Source organism: Pteronotus mesoamericanus, unplaced genomic scaffold, assembly GCF_021234165.1.
Source record: "Pteronotus mesoamericanus isolate MK-2021 breed Mesoamerican mustached bat unplaced genomic scaffold, CSHL_Meso_final contig_68, whole genome shotgun sequence".
Taxonomy (NCBI): Eukaryota; Metazoa; Chordata; class Mammalia; order Chiroptera; family Mormoopidae; genus Pteronotus; species Pteronotus mesoamericanus.
Genome location: NW_026555234.1, coordinates 2694440 through 2712766, shown reverse-complemented (window position 1 = coordinate 2712766; position 18327 = coordinate 2694440). Strand labels below are relative to the sequence as shown.

Below are 18327 nucleotides of genomic sequence, written 5' to 3'. Positions count from 1 at the left end.
TGTGAGCCACGCTCGGTCACCTGTGCAGTGGCTTCTGCCAGCCACACCCCGGGCACGCTTTGTAGTCCTGCGCCGGCTGCAGGCCCGCGGAAGGCACGTGCAGTCAGCGCTGGGGACCGAGCCAGCCCTTTCGTGGTACCTTCGGACGCTTGACGTCCTAGTGAGGCACCCCCACTTTCTCTGTGCTCTGAGCAAAAGGAATCGCAACACCTACGTTTTTAGAAGGAGTTACAGGAACAAATGGAAATCTCCAAGTGAGGCACCCTGCTTTCTCTGTGCTCTGAGCAAAAGGATTCGCAACACCTACGTTTTTAGAAGGAGTTACAGGAACAAATGGAAATCTGGAGGGATGGGGGAGCTGGGAGAAGGTTTGGAGTAAGTGGAGGCTGTTAGGACTTAGGACTTGGAGTGTATTTCCTAAATCTGTCATATTGAAAAATAAGAAACCAGGCTGCAACGGGGGGAGGGGCGCAGCTGGCAGGCAGTCGGGGCAGCGGGGAGCACTCACCTGCTTGGGCAGGGGGGCCCTGGGGGCCTTTGAAGGGGACGCAGTTACACCGCAAGCGCCAAGTTGAGGGTATGTTTCTAGCAAGGGGCTCCTACCTGGCCCCCAGCGTTTTCAGAGCAGCTTGGCAGATGGGGTTGCAGGCCCCCGGCGCACTGGATGGGCGGTTAATTCGCTAAGTCCCGTAATATGCGTAGCGCTGCTGGCACACGCTTGGCAACGAGCTCCCGTCCGCGCACGGCGGGAGCGGCGGCGCGACGGCGCAGAGGTGGTCCCGAGCACTAACAAGACTTCTGCATGTGTCCTTTCGGTGTGTTGCTCCTTTCAGGGCGGCCCGTATCATGACATGTTGCACAGTATTTTGGGCGCTTATACTTGTTACCGACCGGATGTGGGCTATGTAAGTGAACTTTTTCAATATTTTATAATGTTATTATCTCAAAAGAAAGTTAGAATATTGCCCGGAACATCTTAGCGGCAGAGGTTGAGTCTAATGCCCTCCTCTTTGGTTGAATATGAGAAGTCCCACGCCACGGAGTCAGTCGCCTGTTTCCTTGTAAAGAAATGGCGCAGGCATGGCCACTCTGTGGCATTTGTCACATTGTAATTTGATTTGATTTTTGTTTCTTGCATGTGACTTTTCTGCATTAAATGGAAACAAAAGCCTTTAGTAGTAACCATGTTAAAACTGCGCTGCTGCTGTGTCTGCGGCTTAGCAGATGTGTGTGCGCGGTGCCAGGTCTAACCCGCTGTTAGACGCACATCTCTTGGGCACCAGGGAGCCGCATTCTGGGGGCAGGAACTCAGATGGCAGGTGCCTAGGGACACGGGGACACGGGGACACGGGGCGAAGGAGAGCAGGCAAGGCAGCCGATGCGGTGCAGCAGCAGTGCTCCCGGGTGAGACAGGTCAGCGCCGAGGCTGTCAGCTCCCCGTGGGGGTGGCTGCGGGCGGGGCTGCTGGTGCGGGGGCGTGGGGCATCCAGCCTCCGGCCCGCCGTGCGGGCTGCTGGGGCCCAACACGCCCTTCTTTCCTCCCGCAGGTCCAGGGCATGTCCTTCATAGCCGCGGTGCTGATCCTGAACTTAGATACTGCGGATGCCTTCATTGCGTTTTCTAATCTTTTGAATAAGCCTTGTCAAATGGCATTTTTTCGAGTGGACCATGGCCTTGTAAGTATCCCCTGTGTACATGCCCTGTGTCTGCCCCTTCACACAGCAGGAATCACCTCATCGGTCTGTGTTGTCAGTGGAAAAAGAAACCATTTTCACTCTACTGAGAGAGCTTTAGAATAAATAGCACCATAGGAGGTGGAGGGTTATTGGGGCATTGTGTTGATTGTTAAAGACACGTGGCTGACAGTTACATGTATGAACTTGCGAATCCACTCTTTCAGGAAGTATTTCTGAGAACACATCCAGCGCACACGGGAGGAGGGCGGCGCTGACAGAACGGGGCGCGCAGTGTGGGGCAGCCTCCGTGCGCACGCCTGTCGCGCAGCGTGCGGCGTAATCGAGCTGTCTGGCTGCCCGCTGGCACGTCAGGACGCTGCCCAGTGTGGCGGGCTCTTCGCGGGCCAGGAGGCACGTTTCTGGCCAGCTCCGCCCTTGGACAAAGGCAGCAGTGTGTTCAGGGCGCGTTTGCGGCCACTGGATGAACGGAGGGGCCCGTTGACTCAGTCCCCTCTCGGTGCCAGGCACTGTGCACAGCGAGGGCTGCGGCCCAGGAGACCCTGTGTGTGCTTCCGGGACAGGGAAGCGAGGCTCAGGGCGGTAGGCCCTGGGCACGGCCCCCTGCCGGCCTAGGAAAGCGCCACGCGCACGTCCCTTCCTTGTCCAGAGCCCCAGACTCTGTGTGGCCCAGAGGACAGCCACCAGTTTAACACACACATCGTCTCTCGAATTAGAGCTTCCTTGATCTGCAGGTAGAGGGGCTGGGAGTCAGCACCAGCGCCCCGTGGCCAGGGTGGCGGATGGGTGGGTCGGCTGGAAACCTCCCCTGCGTAGTATCCTGAGGACTCCTGAGTCTGTTTTGCTCATGCAGTACACACGCTTTTTTTTTTTTTTTTTAAGGTATTTAAAAGCTGTTGCTCGCTGACTGGCTGTTAGGGGAAGGGTAAATAGGCAGACTCCTTTTAGAATAAATTTGGTGTTAAGCGTCAATAGTGATAAAGGGCATCGGTATGTAATTCTGCTTGTAAAGATCTAAGTCAAAGTGCGGACAAAGCATTATGCACAAAGCAGGTCGTCACACAATTATTTATAATTATTTTGTAATAACTTAAAATCATATTTCAGTGTGAAAGTGAAAACCTTTAAAAATGATTTTTGGGGAATACAAAACGGTTAACGGAAATCCGGCAACATACCCAGTGCAGCAGTGATGTTTCCAAAGAGCCGCACTGGGGCAAAGCACTGAAGGTGAACGCTGATGTTTCTGGAGGTGCGAGAGACGGACACAGGCCGCCAGGCTCCCGCAGTTCCCTGGGAGAGGAACCGCGGCACGCGCGAGCAGCGTTGGCGGGCGACCTCGCCTTTTCTTCGGTGGGCGTTCACAGACACTGCTCTCGCAGTCAGAAAACACTTTTCACGTGTAATAAAGTGATTTACATCTCAGTAGCTCCCCATTTTGAAAATAAGACCCCAGCTGTCTCTTTGGCAGCACAGGAATAAGAACTGTACTTCAGAACCTCAGCCTGATTACTGAGGAAAACTCAGCCTCGGAACGCTGAACGGGACCTGCGTTCAGAGCAGGTCTCCCAGCAGCAGCGGTGTTGGCGGTGGGGGCTGTCCTGTACACTGGGTGTCCTCTCTGGCCTCTCCTAGATGCCAGTGGCACCTCTCCCCTAGTTGGGACAACCAAAAATGTCCTCAGACATGGCCAAATGTCCCCTAGGAGGCAGAGTCGGCCCGCCCCGTTGATAACTGGTTTGCAGGATGACCGGCGCCCACTGAGGGGCAGGCAGCGTCCGAGGGCCACGCCTGCCCACCTGCCTCCGGCCTGTGGAGCAGACCGGCCGCCTGCCTCCAGCTCGTGCCACTCCCCGTGCGGCTGTGGCTGCTGTTCCACACCACCCCCCGCCCTGTGCCCTGTTCACCCGCAGGCCCTGTGGGCGGCTGAGAAGCCTGTGCTGTAAACTAGAGGCGATGGCCGCTCGCCTCTCCCCGCACGTTTCCTCCCTCGCTGCATGGTGAGGTCGGGCGGTATCACCCGGGCCAGAGATGTCAGGGTCACAGCCCCCCGGGCGCGCTCGGGTTGGGGGCGGGGGTGTGCGTGCTTACCCAGGTAGTTCACTCCTGGTTCTTAGAAAAGAACGCCGTGCCATGGGACAGACGGTGTGAGCCCCGGACACGTGCGCGCTGTGTCCTTACTTGGCAAGTGGTTTCAGTTTTCTTCTTTATAAATTGAAGAAATAAGGTATAACCAGAGACGTTGCTGTGAAGATCAGCGATTGCGTTCGCAGCCATAGTCAGAGATGCTGTGGGCTTAGCTCCCGACCACCGCAGGGGAGGGTATCTCAGCAGAGCAAGTCCCAGACGCCCTGGTCTCCCAGTGCGGGCAAAGCTGCGCTGCGCTGCTCTGTGGTCGGCAAGGCGTGCCGTGGCGTTGCCTCTGAGGCAGCGCGCCTGCCTTGACTGAAGAACACTGTGCTGCCAGCGGCTCCTGCCGCCCCGTGCTCGCGGGGCAGCGGCACTCACAGGCTCTCGGGCGCGGGGCCACGCCAGCTGTTGGTGCGTGAGTGGCCCAGGGTCTGCGGAGCGCGGGAGGTGGCCGGGGGGCGGTGGACGAGCTGTGCCCGCTGCAGACGGAGGTGTCCGTGCGCCCCGGTCCCGGCTTTCCCATCCGAAGGGCGGAAGCACATTGACTTTGTTTTGTCAATTGGAAATACGTGCTGATGGTTTCGTGTCTTTCACATTATTTTCCCAGATGTTGACTTATTTTGCTGCGTTTGAGGTATTCTTTGAAGAAAACTTGCCGAAATTATTTGCTCATTTCAAGAAAAACAACTTAACTCCAGACATCTACCTAATTGATTGGTAAGTGTGCGTTTTTGTTTTCAGAGTGCTTGCCCTCCGCACCCCTTTGCCCTGCCGCCTCACAGCCAGTGCCCTTCAGGGCTCGGCACCTGCCCTGCCGCCGCCTGCCCGCCGCCTGTTCCCTGAGCTCCAGTGCCCCAGTCGTCCGCTGGTGCTGTTGGCTCCTCTTTGTTGCTGTCTGTGGCCCCTGCTGGTCTTTCTACGTTCCTTCAGCGGGGAGTGGTGTCTCGGATCTCTTTGGTTTCAAAGAGCCACGTACCGATTTGTTAAACAAGGTGTTGCTGAGCACCAAGTCTGTCTGGGCTGGGCTCTCTGCGGGGCCTAGAGCTTGGTGGCGAGCAGGACACAGAGTTTGCCATCGAGTGCTCCTGACTAGAGGGAGACATGTGCCCATGGACCGCTGTATGGTGTGGGAAGTGCTGTCGCTGAAGCTGGGCAGGAAGGACAGAGAGCCCTGGACCCAGGCTTAGGGGTCAGAGGGTGCAGGGTTAACGCCTGACCCCACGCCAGGGCCTGGTGGGAGTGGGCGCTTGGTGGGGTGGGGCCTAAGGGCGGGTGGGGCGCAACAGGCGAGTGCTTGGCTGGCCAGGTCCCCGTGCGACCCGGGTGCCACGCTGAGGGGCCTGGGCAGGGGTGCAGGGCCCGCCGGAAGGCTTTCGACTGGGGCGATGGGGAAGGTGGGTACCTCCAGAGGAAGCTTTGGGTTTTTGGGAGCCAGGGAACCTGGAGGCAGAGACAGAGCAGGGGAAAGGCCAGGCTGGAACCGAGCCTGCAATGTGGGTGGAGTGGGGAGTGGAGAGAGCTCGAGAGAGGAAAGTGGCGGGTGCCTGTGAGGGCTTGCGGGGGCGCAGCAGACGGCCGGGAGCTGCCGCCTGTGTTCGGTGTCGTGCTGGAGCGGGGCTGCAGGGCACAGGGGCCAGCCTCGGCAGGATGGGCAATGGATTTGGTTTTGGACACTGGTTTTGAGGGGCCTGTTGGACACATGCAGATAGGAGGTTCCAGAGGGTTCTGGGCTGGAGCGGCTCTTACTACAGAGGTACTGTGGTTGCCTGAGGCAAGGGTGGGCGTCACCCCAGAGGGCGCATGTTTTGGGGGGCTAGGCGAGAAGACTGGTGACGCACTTGGGAGCGAAGTGAGCAGTCTCGTGGGTCACTGCGGACATGGTGCGGCTGTGGCCCTGCACCCCGCGGCCCACTCGGGCGTAGCCTGCCCGGGGCCTGCCTCGCGGCCTCCGTGAGGTTTTCACCCCTCTGAGCCTGTCTCCTCCTCCATTAACCTCAATGACGAACGTCACCAGGCATTGTAAGGTGGCCGCCCCAGCCCCCAGCTTACGTGAGGGGCTCTGCAGAAGCAAAGGAGGTGCCACTCAGTTAGAAAGGCCTGTTTGGGCTGCAGCACCGACATGCACCATAAATCTAAACCACCGTGAACAAAGAGCTGGTTTATTTTTCGTTTTTCTCCTCACTTCTTCAGGAGATAAAAGGCTTCTTTGGGGAATGTAAAGGCTCGATCCTTCCATGATGCAGACTCGTCTGCACCCGTGGGAACGAGCCTTTGGGCCCTTGGTGTTTATCTCCTCCTCCCAAATCCTGAGGCTGCTCTGACGCCCAGGTTCCTGCTGGGGATGAGGCTGGAGGTCGGAACTTGTAGCCGACACCGCAAGTCCTGGTGTCACTGGGGCACAGGACATGCCAGGCCAGGAAGCAGCCCTTTGGGGATGGGGGGCTGGCCCGCCTGCCTGCTCCAGTCTGAAGACGGCTGTGACCCAAGCGGCGGAGGCCCTGGTGCCCGCAGTGGCTGGCCGCAGGGCGTTCACGCGTCGCCTTGCTGAGCCTTCAGAACAGCCTCGGAGTGAACCGCGACACCTCCGTCTCACGGGGGAGGAGCTTGAGGCTCCGCGGCGGACGGGCTGCCGGGGCCGTGGGGTGAGCTGAAGGGCAAAGCGGGCACCTGGGCCCACATTGCCTGCGCCAGAGCTTCACTTCCCCAGGGGGTTTGTCCTTTCTGGGGGATTTTGTCACGAGGCAGCGTGACCCACGGCAAGGGCCCCTGGCTCAGGCTCCAGAGACGGTGTCACCGCACTGGCGGTGCTCCCGGGAGGGCGAAGCAGGGGCCAGCCTTGCCTGCAGTGCCAAGGGAAGCAGAGTGCGGGGGTCTGAGCAGTAGGGAGGCTCCGGGGTTCTGCTGCCGACGCCTGATAACAGGACGTGTCGGTGCTCGTGCCCCGTGAGCGCTGCCCGCTGCGCCTTGGTGCGGCCACCGCGGGGGTCGGCTTGCTCCTGGCTGCTTGAGGACGGACGTGACGTGCCTGACTGCTTCTTAGAGTAAGGACCGCGTGTCGTCTGTTTGCAGGCCCTACGCAGGGCTAGGCCCACAGCAGGTCCTTAGTAAATACGGTTGGATCAGGAACTGGAGGCCAGGCCTCGTTTACTCTGCCACACGTGCGGGGCTGGTCTGCGGCGCCCCAGGCTCTGGGTCAGGGCCCAGAGTGAGGAGGGGACGCAGAGCAGACGCGGGCAGGCACGGGGGCATGCAGGCCCTCGTCTCGGTGCTGGCCTCATGGAGACTCCTCGCGCTGCCATCGTCCCGTTGCCCGGGGCCGGTGTGCGTCTGCTGCACAGAAGGCCCGCGGCCCTTCTCCAGCGGCCACCGGCAGTGAGCGGGGCAGGCCTGCCTCCTTTTTCCTGCTGCGCCGTATTGCCTCTCACGGGGCAGCCGGCCCTGCCTCGGAGCTGCAGGGCGCGGCGGTCCTGCACCGCATGGTCTGTGCAGCGCAAGGAAGGCTGGGGCGCCAGTGGCTCGCTCCCTGAGCAGCGGGCCTTCTTGTTCTGCTCCGTGACGGGGCTGAGGGCGCATGCGGTTTGGCCGGCCGAGCGTCCCTGCGCGCGGTGCGGGTGCCCCGGCCCTGCCCTGCCGCGCTACCTGCCCCCCCGCGGGCCCCCTAGGGCGAGGCTTCCGTCTGGGCCAGCTTCTCTGCGCCGTGCAGGTCGCGCTGCAGGACCCCACCGGCCCGGTTTGAGGGTTGTGTGTCCAGAGGCGCTGCCCCCACCTCGCCGCCCCCACGTTGGGTGCCCCCCGCCCAGCGCCGACCTGCTCGGAGGCTGTCCTCGCAGTCTGTCGTGGGCTGTGCTTCGTCAGTCATCTGTGAGTTTCTCGTGCCTGGCCCTGTGTGTGGCTAGAGTCCTGGGTCAGAGAAGACGTCTTTGTCCCACGGGGCCCTCCTGGGTTCACGCACACAGGATCCCGCCTGAGCCCGCTGGGGCATGGCCCTCCGCCGTGGGCCCTGGCGGATGCCGTCTGCGGGTGGGTTCTGGGGCTTTGCCAGTTGACTGTTAGATTTACTTGTCGATCCTGCCTTCCTGGCAACGAGTCTTATTTCATGGGGCTGTCGCTCTTCTGTGCTCACCGGGAGGATCATAACAAGGTCGCACCAGCTGCGTTGCCATCCTACAGGGTTTTGAGTGTCCACGTTTTGTGGGAGGACTAACGTGGTCATTTAACTTATCAAAGCATTTCCTGCTTTGATAATGCCGCCAAATGGCAGGATTATTTGAAGGCACGAGTGGCTTTTATAATAAAAAATCCTGAATTAAAGAAACCAGTGGTACATTCTGTATCACAATTAAACGACTTTTGTAACGATGTTTAGTGATACTTGAGCCTATCATTACATTGAATCTCTACCTTACAGGACCAGTTCAAGGTGAAATCCCTGTTGGAAGCGTTTCGCTTCCAGGGTGTTTTGCAGTTTTCTCTTAGGGTCCTTAACTCTGGGGTCCGGGCCTGCCTCAGACCTCTCCCAGAGCAGGGGCTGTCGCGCTGAGCCCCCGTGCTTCTGGATCGGCATCTGGCGTGTGCTGGGGCTGTCATGTGCTTGTCGTGTGCGGCACGTGTGTGAGCGCATGTGTGCATGTGTGAGTACGTGGGCGTGCTTGAGCCTGCATATATGAGTGCGGGTATGAGGGTGCGCGTGTGCGGGTGAGTGCGGGTATGAGGGTGCGCGTGTGCGGGTGAGTGGGAGGGTGATGTGCGGGTAGGTGCGGGAGTGGGTATGGTGCGTGTGCGTGGGGTATGAGGTGGTCGGGTGGTGCGGGTATGAGGGTGCGCGTGTGCGGGTGTGCGTGCATGCGGGTGTGGGTGTGGGTGTGGGTGTCGTGTGCAGGGAGGGATGAAGGGAGGAGGAGCAGGGCCCCCGCCGGTGGTGGGGACCTGCTCTCGGGAAGGGCCTGCGCGGCCTTGGTCACCAGCCGCCCTGGCCTGGCCGAAGGTGGAGCCTACCGTCCAGTGCAGCGGGTCTGCTTCCCTACTAGGATCTGGGACAAAAGGTGACAGTGCCTTTGGGCGCAAGGTAGAAGGTGCCGTCTGGGCACGGAGGTACATATAATTGCTTCCAGGATTGAGGGCTAGGGCTCACAGCCACTTCCTCCAGCAGCCCGCGGGCAGGGCTTGCTCCTGGGAACCAGTCAGGACGGGGACACTAGGCACAGCTGGAAACTGGTGGTGTCCGTTCCTGAAGGCCCCCCCCTCTGGCTGTAGCTCCTCAAGGGGTGAGCCTGCTGGACCGCCGCCCCTTTCCCTCAGGCCCAAGTCGGGTCTCCACGACCTCCGTGCGCCCACAGGCTCCTGAGCGGGAAAGGCTGACTGCTTGTCCTGGGCGGTGGGCATCCCGGTGCCTGCACAGGAAGCTGGCAAGGCGCCCAGTCCTGCCCCTGGGGCTTGAACCCGGGCAGCAGGAAGAAGCGGCCAGGCAGAAGGCAGCTCCCTCCCTGCCAGGGTCAGAGAGGGAGCCTCGCCCTGTCCCCTCGCGCTCTCAGGCAGGCCCTTAGGAGGGACGCGCCTGGGGGTGCCAAGGCCTGCCGGGAGAGTGCCTGTGCTGTCTGTCTCCCCCACGCACACAGTAGTGCTCGCTGTGAGCCTGTGGCACCGCGGGGCATCAGCCACAGAGAGGCGCGCCGTTTGTGTTGGTTGAATCTGTGCCTGACGTCAGCACTGCTGATACACAGCGCGCGAACGCACGCAGCGGTCCAGGGGGCAGAAGTCCCTGAGGGCCCCTTCCTCCTGTGGGAAGAGCGCCGCGGCCGTGCTGGCTGGGACAGGCTCCGAGGGCTTGATGGGAGCGTTCTGAGCCCCCGGCCGGGCTGCGCGGGGCCACGACAGAGCCTGTGGTAGGTGTCAGCTCCCGGGTGGGGCTGTGCTGGCCCCTTGGAGGCATGGATGCTTAACCACTTCCCAGAGCAGACCAGGAGAGGAGTGTTTGTCCTCTTCACAGCTGGATTTTGAATCTAAATGTGGTTTAAAATACAGTCACGCATTTGGAAGCCGCTGGTAGTGAATGGTTTTCAAGTGATAGGGAGCGGAGAGAAAAGGGGGGGCGGGAGGCACAGCCGAGCTGGTCCACCTGCAGAAGAGGGGGCAGGGGAGAGGCCCTGGGGCAGGGAGAACTGGGGACCCATCCTGGTGACCGGTAGCTCTCAGGGTGGCCCTGGGCTGCCAGGTGGAAATTAAAAAAAAAACTTCTAAGGCACACTTAAGATATAATGACATTCAAGGCCTTAAAACTCCATTTCAGTACAAAAAACAGCAAATGGTGCCAAGCGTGGTACAGCCGGCGCTGCCCTGCACGAAGCGTGTGCTTAGCGGTCGGTTCTCCGTCTCCCTGGGCCTGGGGGCCGCGCTCGCGCTCAGCGCCCCTGCTCGCCTGCGGGGTTGCGGGAGGCCTGCGGCCTCGCACTCGGGCGGCTCCGGAGAGCAGTGAGCGTGGCGGGGGCGGCGAGGGAGCACGCGGGCTCTGGGCGTCGTTGGTGTTTCCTCCACATGCTGGCATTGCCTCACGAGGCTCCAAGGCTCTCCAGTAGCATATGGAAGCCTACACGTTCCTGAGCTAAGGACTGTTAGGTCGGAGAGATTTCTTTGTTGTCACTATTCCTCTTCTTGTAGCCTCTCTGATTTCTGATCATTTTCGCCTGAAGCTGCTTTTAAGATGGGAGAACCTGATTTCCATGAATGAACGGGCAGGAAGCAGCGGCATCACCGATCTGACCAGTTCTGCCTCCGTTTTTAAAAAACGAGCGCGCCCGGCCTCAGCCCGTGTGGCTCAGCTCCAAAACGCCGCTGGTCCGCTTCCCACTGCGGCACACGCCTGGGTTTCAGGTTCACGATGTGAAAACCTGTGATGTGAAACCCCGTGAGTTTGACCCATATTTTTAAAAAATAATAATAATAAATAAGCATGTCCTAGATAGAAGTGAGAACGTTCTCTCGATTGAGACCAGAAGCGGAGATCTCCTGCGTCTCTCTTTCTCTGTCTGCTAGTCTCAGCGATGAGATTGTTTTCTGGGTCCCAGGACGTCTGGGTAATCTGGGTGTGGGCTTGGGGTCGGGCTCAGAGTCTTGCTCTACCACCAACTGTGGCAGGACCGGGGTGGTTTTCCTCTGACACCTGTCTCCCTGTTCCCCTAAATGGCTCTGCCTTCCCTGCATCTTACGCGGGGTAGAGGCACTCACAGGGGCGGCCTTGAGTGCGGCCAGGGCTTCATCAGCATGCGGGGTTGAGTGTAGGGATGATCCTCTGGGTCTGGAGGAGCGGCTGTTTCCAGGCAGAGCGCTCTGCGGGGGCGGGGGCGGGGGAGGGTGTTGGACTGAGTCGGGTCCCAGCGTTCACCACAGACTGAAGGCCTGTGCCCGTGGGACCTGTGTGCAGGCTGGCTCCTCACAGGGCGCTGGGCCCCGGGTGGGATTCCTTACAGCGAGGCGAGAGTCCCGCTGCTGGGGGCAGCCCGTGGTGCGCGCCCAGCGCCTGGGCTCAGGTGTCTGCTGGGCCCCGTGTCTCCCGAGCTGGCGTGGGCTCTTGGGAAATACCGACATCTGTGGAAGAACGACTTCCCAGGAGGGACGGGGACTGTCCCCACCAGCTGAGAGTCCCCACTCCCAGTGAGAACCACCCCCTCTGACCTCTGAAGCAGATCGGGGTCTGTGCAATGTGTCCCCGCTCAGCAAGGGTCGCCCCACACTGGGTGCTGTGTCCAGAGAGGAGTGGGCAGGGTCCCTGCCCTGTGCCGCCTCCAAGGGAGACAGAGGCAAGCCCGGGGCCTTGTGACGAGCACCAGGGCCACGAGAGTGCCAGGCTGGGGCCGGGGGCCCGGGGACGGTACCAGGCCACGCCCCCACTGAGGGGAGGGGGCTCGCAGAGGCCGGCCGGCCGGCCCCTCCCCGGGACCCTGCCTGCCGGGTGCTGAGGCCGCTCCGGATTGCGTCTATTCGGCCGTTTGCAATGTGATTATCACATTTTTTAAGGGGATATATATTTGTGTTTCATTTTTTCATCTGGTGGTCTGCATTGTTAAGGTCAGTTTCTTGTAATCCAGTCACATTTATGTGGAAAAATTTACTTTGTTCGTTGCTGACCCCTACTGGGGAAAAAATGTACAGTACTCTTCATGAGTGTGGTGTACATGTGTGCAGAGTTTTAAATTTCTGTTCACTGTTTATCCCCCACCAGGCTCCGAGCCCTCCCTGCCACATTAAATACTTGTTGCACATAAAAGTAATCAGTATCAGTTCAGAGATTGTACTGTGTTTGAATTTCTGCGTGAGAGCCAGTAATGCTGTTTCATAACATTTTTACATTGGCTTTTTGCTCCCACACTGCCAGCCCTGCATGTATGAGGGGGGACCCCAAAAACCAGAATTACCTTCTGGAGGATGGACCCCTTGTAGTACAGGCTTCCCCCTCTGAGTGTTCTAGGGACCCATTTGTATCAATGTGCCAGCTGGTGGTGTTGTGAGAGGCTGCGTTCAGCTTCAGTGAAGTTTTTGAAGACTCTTTCAACATGTTTGCCCATTTCACAGTTGTTGATTTACAAGTGCACCTGCCCACACCATGCTGAGTATTCAGCAATTGACCAAAAATGGCAGGACCCCTGTGCCACACCCTCCCTGTTCACCCAGTTTTGCCCCGAGTTACATTTTATGTTTCCCTGGATGAATAAAAGTCCTCACAGGGCAGTGTTTCGACAAAATGGAAGAGGTGAAACGAAAAATGGCAGAAGCACTAAAAGGCATCAAAATCAAGTTCAAAAACTTCTGAGCAGGGAAAAACGTCTCGATAGGGGCACTGCCTCACGTGGAGAGCACTTTGAAGGGGACTGGAGTTCACACATGTCAGAATAAGTACACACTTTTTAGTAAGTTCCGGGGTTTCTTCGGCCCCCCCATGCGTGTCTGAGCGCTGAAGTGGCCGACTCGGTGGGGGGCGTTTGTAATGGAGCAGGCCCGATCCAGGGGTCTGTCTTTGTGCCATGCAGACCTGAGGAGCCCCACCTTCTTTTGCAGGATCTTCACCTTATACAGTAAATCCCTGCCCCTGGACCTGGCCTGCCGCGTGTGGGACGTGTTCTGCCGCGACGGGGAGGAGTTTCTGTTCCGCACGGCGCTGGGCCTCCTGAAGCTCTTCGAGGACATCCTGACCGGGATGGACTTCATCCACATGGCCCAGTTCCTCACCAGGCTGCCCGACCAGCTGCCCGCCGAGGAGTTTTTTGCCTCCATAGCTACAATTCAGATGCAGAGTCGAAACAAGAAGTGGGCCCAGGTAGGAGGGCCTCCTGTTCCGCTGTCTCCCCCGGGGAAAGGGGCTCAGTGGGTGTGACACAGGAAGCGCTGTGTGCAGAGGCCCGCGGAGGAAGCGCCCTGTCCCCAGAGGAGCTCGCGCTGGAGACCCGGCGCCGGGCTGGCCCTGCGGGGCCTCAGGCAGCCGCTTCCTCCTGGGCCTCTCTGCCTGACGGAGGGGCCGCCCCGCACTTTCCGCAGTGGACCCGGGGGTCGGAGCTCCTAGTGGCAGCAGGCGCCCACTGTAGAGTAGACAGCGTTTTGTAACCCAGGCCCCTCACCCCTTAAAAATGACAGAGACGGAACTCAAAGGGAGCCAGCCCTCGCGGGGCCCCTCCTCCCGTGGAGGGTGGGGGCGGCTTCCCGTGACAGCAGTCCCGCCCCAGCACCCCCGGGTGGTGCGACTCCCCCCACTTTCCAACGAGTGTGTCAGCATCCGCTCATCTTCCTCTCCGTGGCACTGCTGCCCTGCGGTCGCCCCCACACCTGTTCGCGCCCCCATATCCGCCCACGGCCCCACGCACACCCACCCGCCCGCACACACGGACGCACACACGGACGTGCACACACCCATGTATGTGCCGGCCCAACCACACACACACCCACGCGCCCACCCACACCCAGGTGCGCGCACACAGAGAGAGGGTTAAAGCCAGATCTGACATTTTGCTACCTGCGTTTAGGAACTAAGTAAAAATAACTGATTAAAACTAAGTCAGGCGCATCGAGTCCTGGATGTTTTGTAACAGTGGGCGAGTGGTGGGCGGTCGCCTGGCGGTGGGTGTGGCTCAGCAGCGCCCAGCGTTCTGCCGTTCGCTCCCATGGGAACTGTGGTCTGGGCACGCTCCTCTCAAATGCTGTGCTTGAGGGGAGGGCGCTGGTGAGTGTCACAGGGCAAGTCGCTGTTTACGTTTGGGTGGCAGTCCTGTCTCTTGGAGGCGGGGGCCCTCGTCCCTGCCGCCTGCCCTGACACCTGCGCATATTGTTCCCGCCCCACCCCTGTTGGTAGCTTGGGGCGCAGGCACAGTGGCACCGCGCCCGGCCTCCGGTGGGGCACTCGGGGGCCGCAAAGGGCCCCTGGGCTTTGAAATCCGACAGGTTGGGTGTGAATCCACGTGAGCTGGTTGCCTTGGAGCGAGCAACTCCCGCGGATGCCCGTTGCAACGTTGCCTCAGCTGGTTGTGCGGGTTGGCCCGCGCTGTACGTGGACTGCCTGGTGGAGCAAGGGCTCTGCTCGGCATCGGGGGGGTGGGCGTTCCCGAACTGCCACCACCGATTTTGTTGCTACTGTTACTATAAGCAGTCACAGTGGAATGTAATATTTTAAAAAAATAAAGGTGCTGCTTGGGCTGGTGCGGCTCAGTGGAGCGAGTGCTGGCCGGCCATCCGAGAGGTCGCCAGTTGGACCCCCAGTCTGGGCACACACCTGGGGTGCGCCCAGGGCCCCGGCGGGGGGCAAGCAAGAGACAACCAATCCACGTATCGCTCACACATTGTTTTTTCTCTCCTTCCCTTCCCTTCTCAATAAAAGTAAATAAATAAAACCTTTAAAAAATAAAATAAATAAAAATAAATAAAAAACGAAGGTGTTAGCCAGGAGCTGAGAGAGCAGAGAGAAGGGAGCCAGCTAAGTCGCTTTCGGGGAGGCACCTGTTTTAGTGGCAGGGTGATGGGTAGGAGGTGGGGGGAGCCCCAGAGCCCCGTCACGATGTCAGTGCCGTGGCTGGTGGGACGGCTGGAGGGCGTCGCCCAGAGGGGGCGTGGCGGCTCTCCGTGTTAGGAAGGCAGGTCTGGGGGCAGGTGTAGAGGGTGGGCCTCAGGAGCCGCAGAAGCGGGGAGCAGAGTCACCCCATGAGCATCTCGGGAACGCGGGTCAGTGTGTGTTGCAGGTCGCCCATAGACGTCTTCCCTGTGATTCCCAGGTGCTGACTGCGTTGCAGAGGGACAGCCGGGACACGGAGAAAGGAAGCCCGTCGCTCAGACACTGAGGCGCAGGTGGGCGCGCACTGGCGCCGGAGCGGACTACCCAGCGCCCCTGTGTTGTTCGGGGCGGACGCGCTGGCGGCTGAGGACGGGCTGTGGATGGCGTTGGATCCCTAACACTGGAGTTGGCCTTAAACCAAACAAACAAAACTTTTAGAGAATTAAACCGAGGCTTAGCCTTAAGGAGTTCAGTGGAACGACGACCCAGTATTGACCTGGCAACCACTGCACACCCGCATGGTTTGAAAACAGGGCGGCAGCTAACCCCTCCCTTTGCTCCGGCAGAAGCTATTAAATGGTGATGCTATTATGTCAACTCTAGGAAAAGACGTACCCGTCTTTCTTAGCCGAGGTGCATGAGGAGCGATTGGGGGACCTCAGAGAAGTGGCTGGCTCCTAGTTCTCTATTTCGGTAAGAAAGGGATGCTGGTTTAGTTATCGAGATAACTCTTTCAGAAACAGAGGGCCAGTTTTTAAAGCCCGCCTACCAAAGATGCACTGGGGGCAACGCGCTCTCAGGGCGGCCACCGGGGAGCGCCCCGGCTCACGTTTGCCACGCTGCCTCGCCACAGCTGCCGCCCGAGGGCCGGGGGGGCCCGTGTAGATCCCGTGGGAGCGCGCTGCCCCCGGAGGGTGCCCCTGTCGCACGCCAGAGGAGAGTTTGGGCAGGCGGGGCTGTGCACACAGAAGGCCGGGGCAGCAGAGAAAGGCCTCGCGCTGCTGCGGGCGGAATGAAAACAGTCTCCCCCCACGTCACAGCAGAGGGACCAGGCCGAGGACGCTGAGACCTGCACCCCGGCACTCTGCTGGGTTCTGCGCAGGCCTCGGAGACACAGTCGTGCATGTAGGGGGGCTGCTCGCAGAAGGCTCTGCTGCCCTTTGTCACCTGCGCAGCAGCATCAGCCCTGGGTGCTGCGGTTGCCCTCGCGCATTTGGCCTAAAGGTAGACCGTGGCAGGGACAGAGAAGCAGCCGCACTCGCCCCGCAGCCCAGGCTCATCACGCAGGGTGTCTCTGCCCTCGGCCTTCCCGCTCTGGCCGGCTTCCCCAGGTTCACCAGCCCCTTTGCTCCAGATTTCCCTGAGGGCTTTGAATGAGGAGCTTTGGTTACCCGAATTCAGAGACGTGAGCAGCTTCTTCTCAGAGCAGTCCCAGGACCTGCACTTCTCTACGGACGCAGGCCCCGCGCTAGTCCCTGGGTGTCTGGGTAGACCCGGTCCCGGTCCCGTAGGGCAGCTGCGCGGTGGGGCTGCCCCGGGCCTGGGGCCCCGCCCTCCCGGGCTGCACCGTCTGCCCAGGGAGCGTCTCCAGGTCGGCCCTGTCCCTGACGTGGGGCGTGCCCTTGGCTTCGAGAGTGCGGCCTTTGGCTCGGAGACCTGCAGTGGAGGGTAGAGCCTGGCTCTGTGTTATTTTTATAGGTTTTCTATATATGCCGGGCCGCTGGCGACACCTCCAGGCGCAGTAGCCAGCTGCCGGGCTGCGGCGGTCCTTGCGCCCCACACCTGGCTCTGCTGTGTGTGTGGTTTCCCCAGAACCGCCTTGGTTCCCCCATCTCCTCTCTGCGCCCTCCCAGGAGGCTGCGGAGCATCCCAGATGCTCTCTCTGCCTCGGCCTTTACCTGCTGGCCCTCCCCTGGGTCTCGCACCTGCCCACGCAGCCAGTGCCGGACCCCACGATGCTGAATGTTACCAGGCTTAGCTGCCCCTCACAGGCGTAGCCCTCCGTTCCATGACATGGGCGCTCTGTTCCTGGAAGATGCGTAGAGTCCCTTGCTTTCTGCAAGGGTGCTCCTTAAGTCGGGACAGAGTGGTGCGGGCCCCTCAGAAAGTGCCCCTGTGTTCGGTCCCAGCCCTTGACGAGGCCTCTCAGTTGGACGCGTCTTTAGACAGGGACCGGTGGGGCGTTAAGGTGTCAAGTGGCATTCTATGTCGGCCTGGAACACTGACCAAATCTCTGGTTCTGAAGGGGTTTTCACGACCTGTTCAGGGACCCTGTGCGGTCTGACTGGTTTGCTCTGTCCCCCGGAGAGGCCAGGAAGTTCCCAGCCCCTGCGCAGGGTCATGAGGCCCCTTTCCACAGAGGGCTGTTCGAGAGCCGGTGGCCGAGCTGCGGGTGATGTCACCACAGGACATCGGAGGGGGAGGCTGCAGCCCAGCCGCCTGTGCCCGGCCCTGCTCGGCCTGGAGTCTCATCTGGATGCGAGTTTCACTTGGAAAGATTCTTTTTAGCTGTTCAGTTTTGACTATTTTAAATAGTTTGCTGATAGAAGATTCCTGGTAACACTTGCTACATATCATGTTTTAATTGCTTGTACAGTTAACCTTTTACCTTATTTAGTAAAGTGTATCAAATTAGGACTTTTTGAATTGTAAATATATCGTTTTATTAAATAAAATTCATGTAAAATTGTTATTTATATTCACAGTTTTTTGGTTTATTTTTTGTTTGTTTCAAAATACCTTCTAAGCTCACTTACTTCATTTAAGGTAATATGAAAAGCTGTTAACTTCAGTAGTGAAAAGAAAAAGCAAAATACAAGCAGAGTAACTTAAAGCAGAAAAAAAATCTTGCACGTTGTTTGGTTTAAAATTGAAGTTCTCATTTTTTCCCCTTTTTTTAGTTGTTCTTCAGTTACACTTGTCCTCATTTTCCCCCATTGCTCTCCCTGCCCTACCCGCCCCGCCCCTGCCCACATTTAGTCCCACCTTTTTTTCTTGTGCACTTGTATGTATTTTAATTTATTGTGGTGACATTGGCTGATGGAATTACACAGGTTTAAGGTGTACAGGTCTATGATAAGCCATCTGTGCACCGTATCGTGCTCACCACCCCAAGTCGAGTCTCCTTCCATCACCGTTTATCTCTGCTTTGCCCTCTTCTGCCTCCCCCGCCGCCCTTCCGTCTGGTGAGCACCGTGCCGCTGTGTCTGTGAGGGGTTTTTTGTTTGTGGGGGTTTTTTTGGGGGGTTGCCGAATCCCGTCCCCTTTTCCACCCAGTCCCACAAGCCCCTGCCCCTGACAACTGTCAGTCTGTTCTCTCTGAGTCTGTATTTTGTTTATATTCTTCATTAGAGTCCACGTATGAGTGAAATCATACCATACTTGTCTTTCTCTGACTGGCTTACTTCACTTGGCATAATAATCTCTAGGTCCGTCCACGCTGTTAGAAAGGCGAGAGCTCCTTCTGTTTCGCAGCCG

At 59.1% G+C, this 18327-nt stretch overlaps 1 protein-coding gene across 6 annotated transcripts in view; it reads left to right on the top strand.

The window, feature by feature from the left end:
- Positions 1-17502, top strand: part of TBC1D14 (TBC1 domain family member 14) — an 89576-nt gene extending 72074 nt beyond the window's left edge. For 5 of the 6 annotated variants that reach the window (XM_054581911.1, XM_054581913.1, XM_054581914.1 and 2 more), the window contains 5 exons: positions 834-905; positions 1548-1676; positions 4432-4541; positions 12873-13131; positions 15071-17502. In XM_054581911.1, the coding sequence (XP_054437886.1) occupies positions 834-905; positions 1548-1676; positions 4432-4541; positions 12873-13131; positions 15071-15136 (636 nt within the window). In that variant the 3' untranslated portion in view covers positions 15137-17502. The remainder of the gene's footprint in view (positions 1-833; positions 906-1547; positions 1677-4431; positions 4542-12872; positions 13132-15070) is intronic. The other variant, XM_054581912.1, reaches the window with a different exon arrangement.
- Positions 17503-18327: the final 825 nt, after the last annotated feature.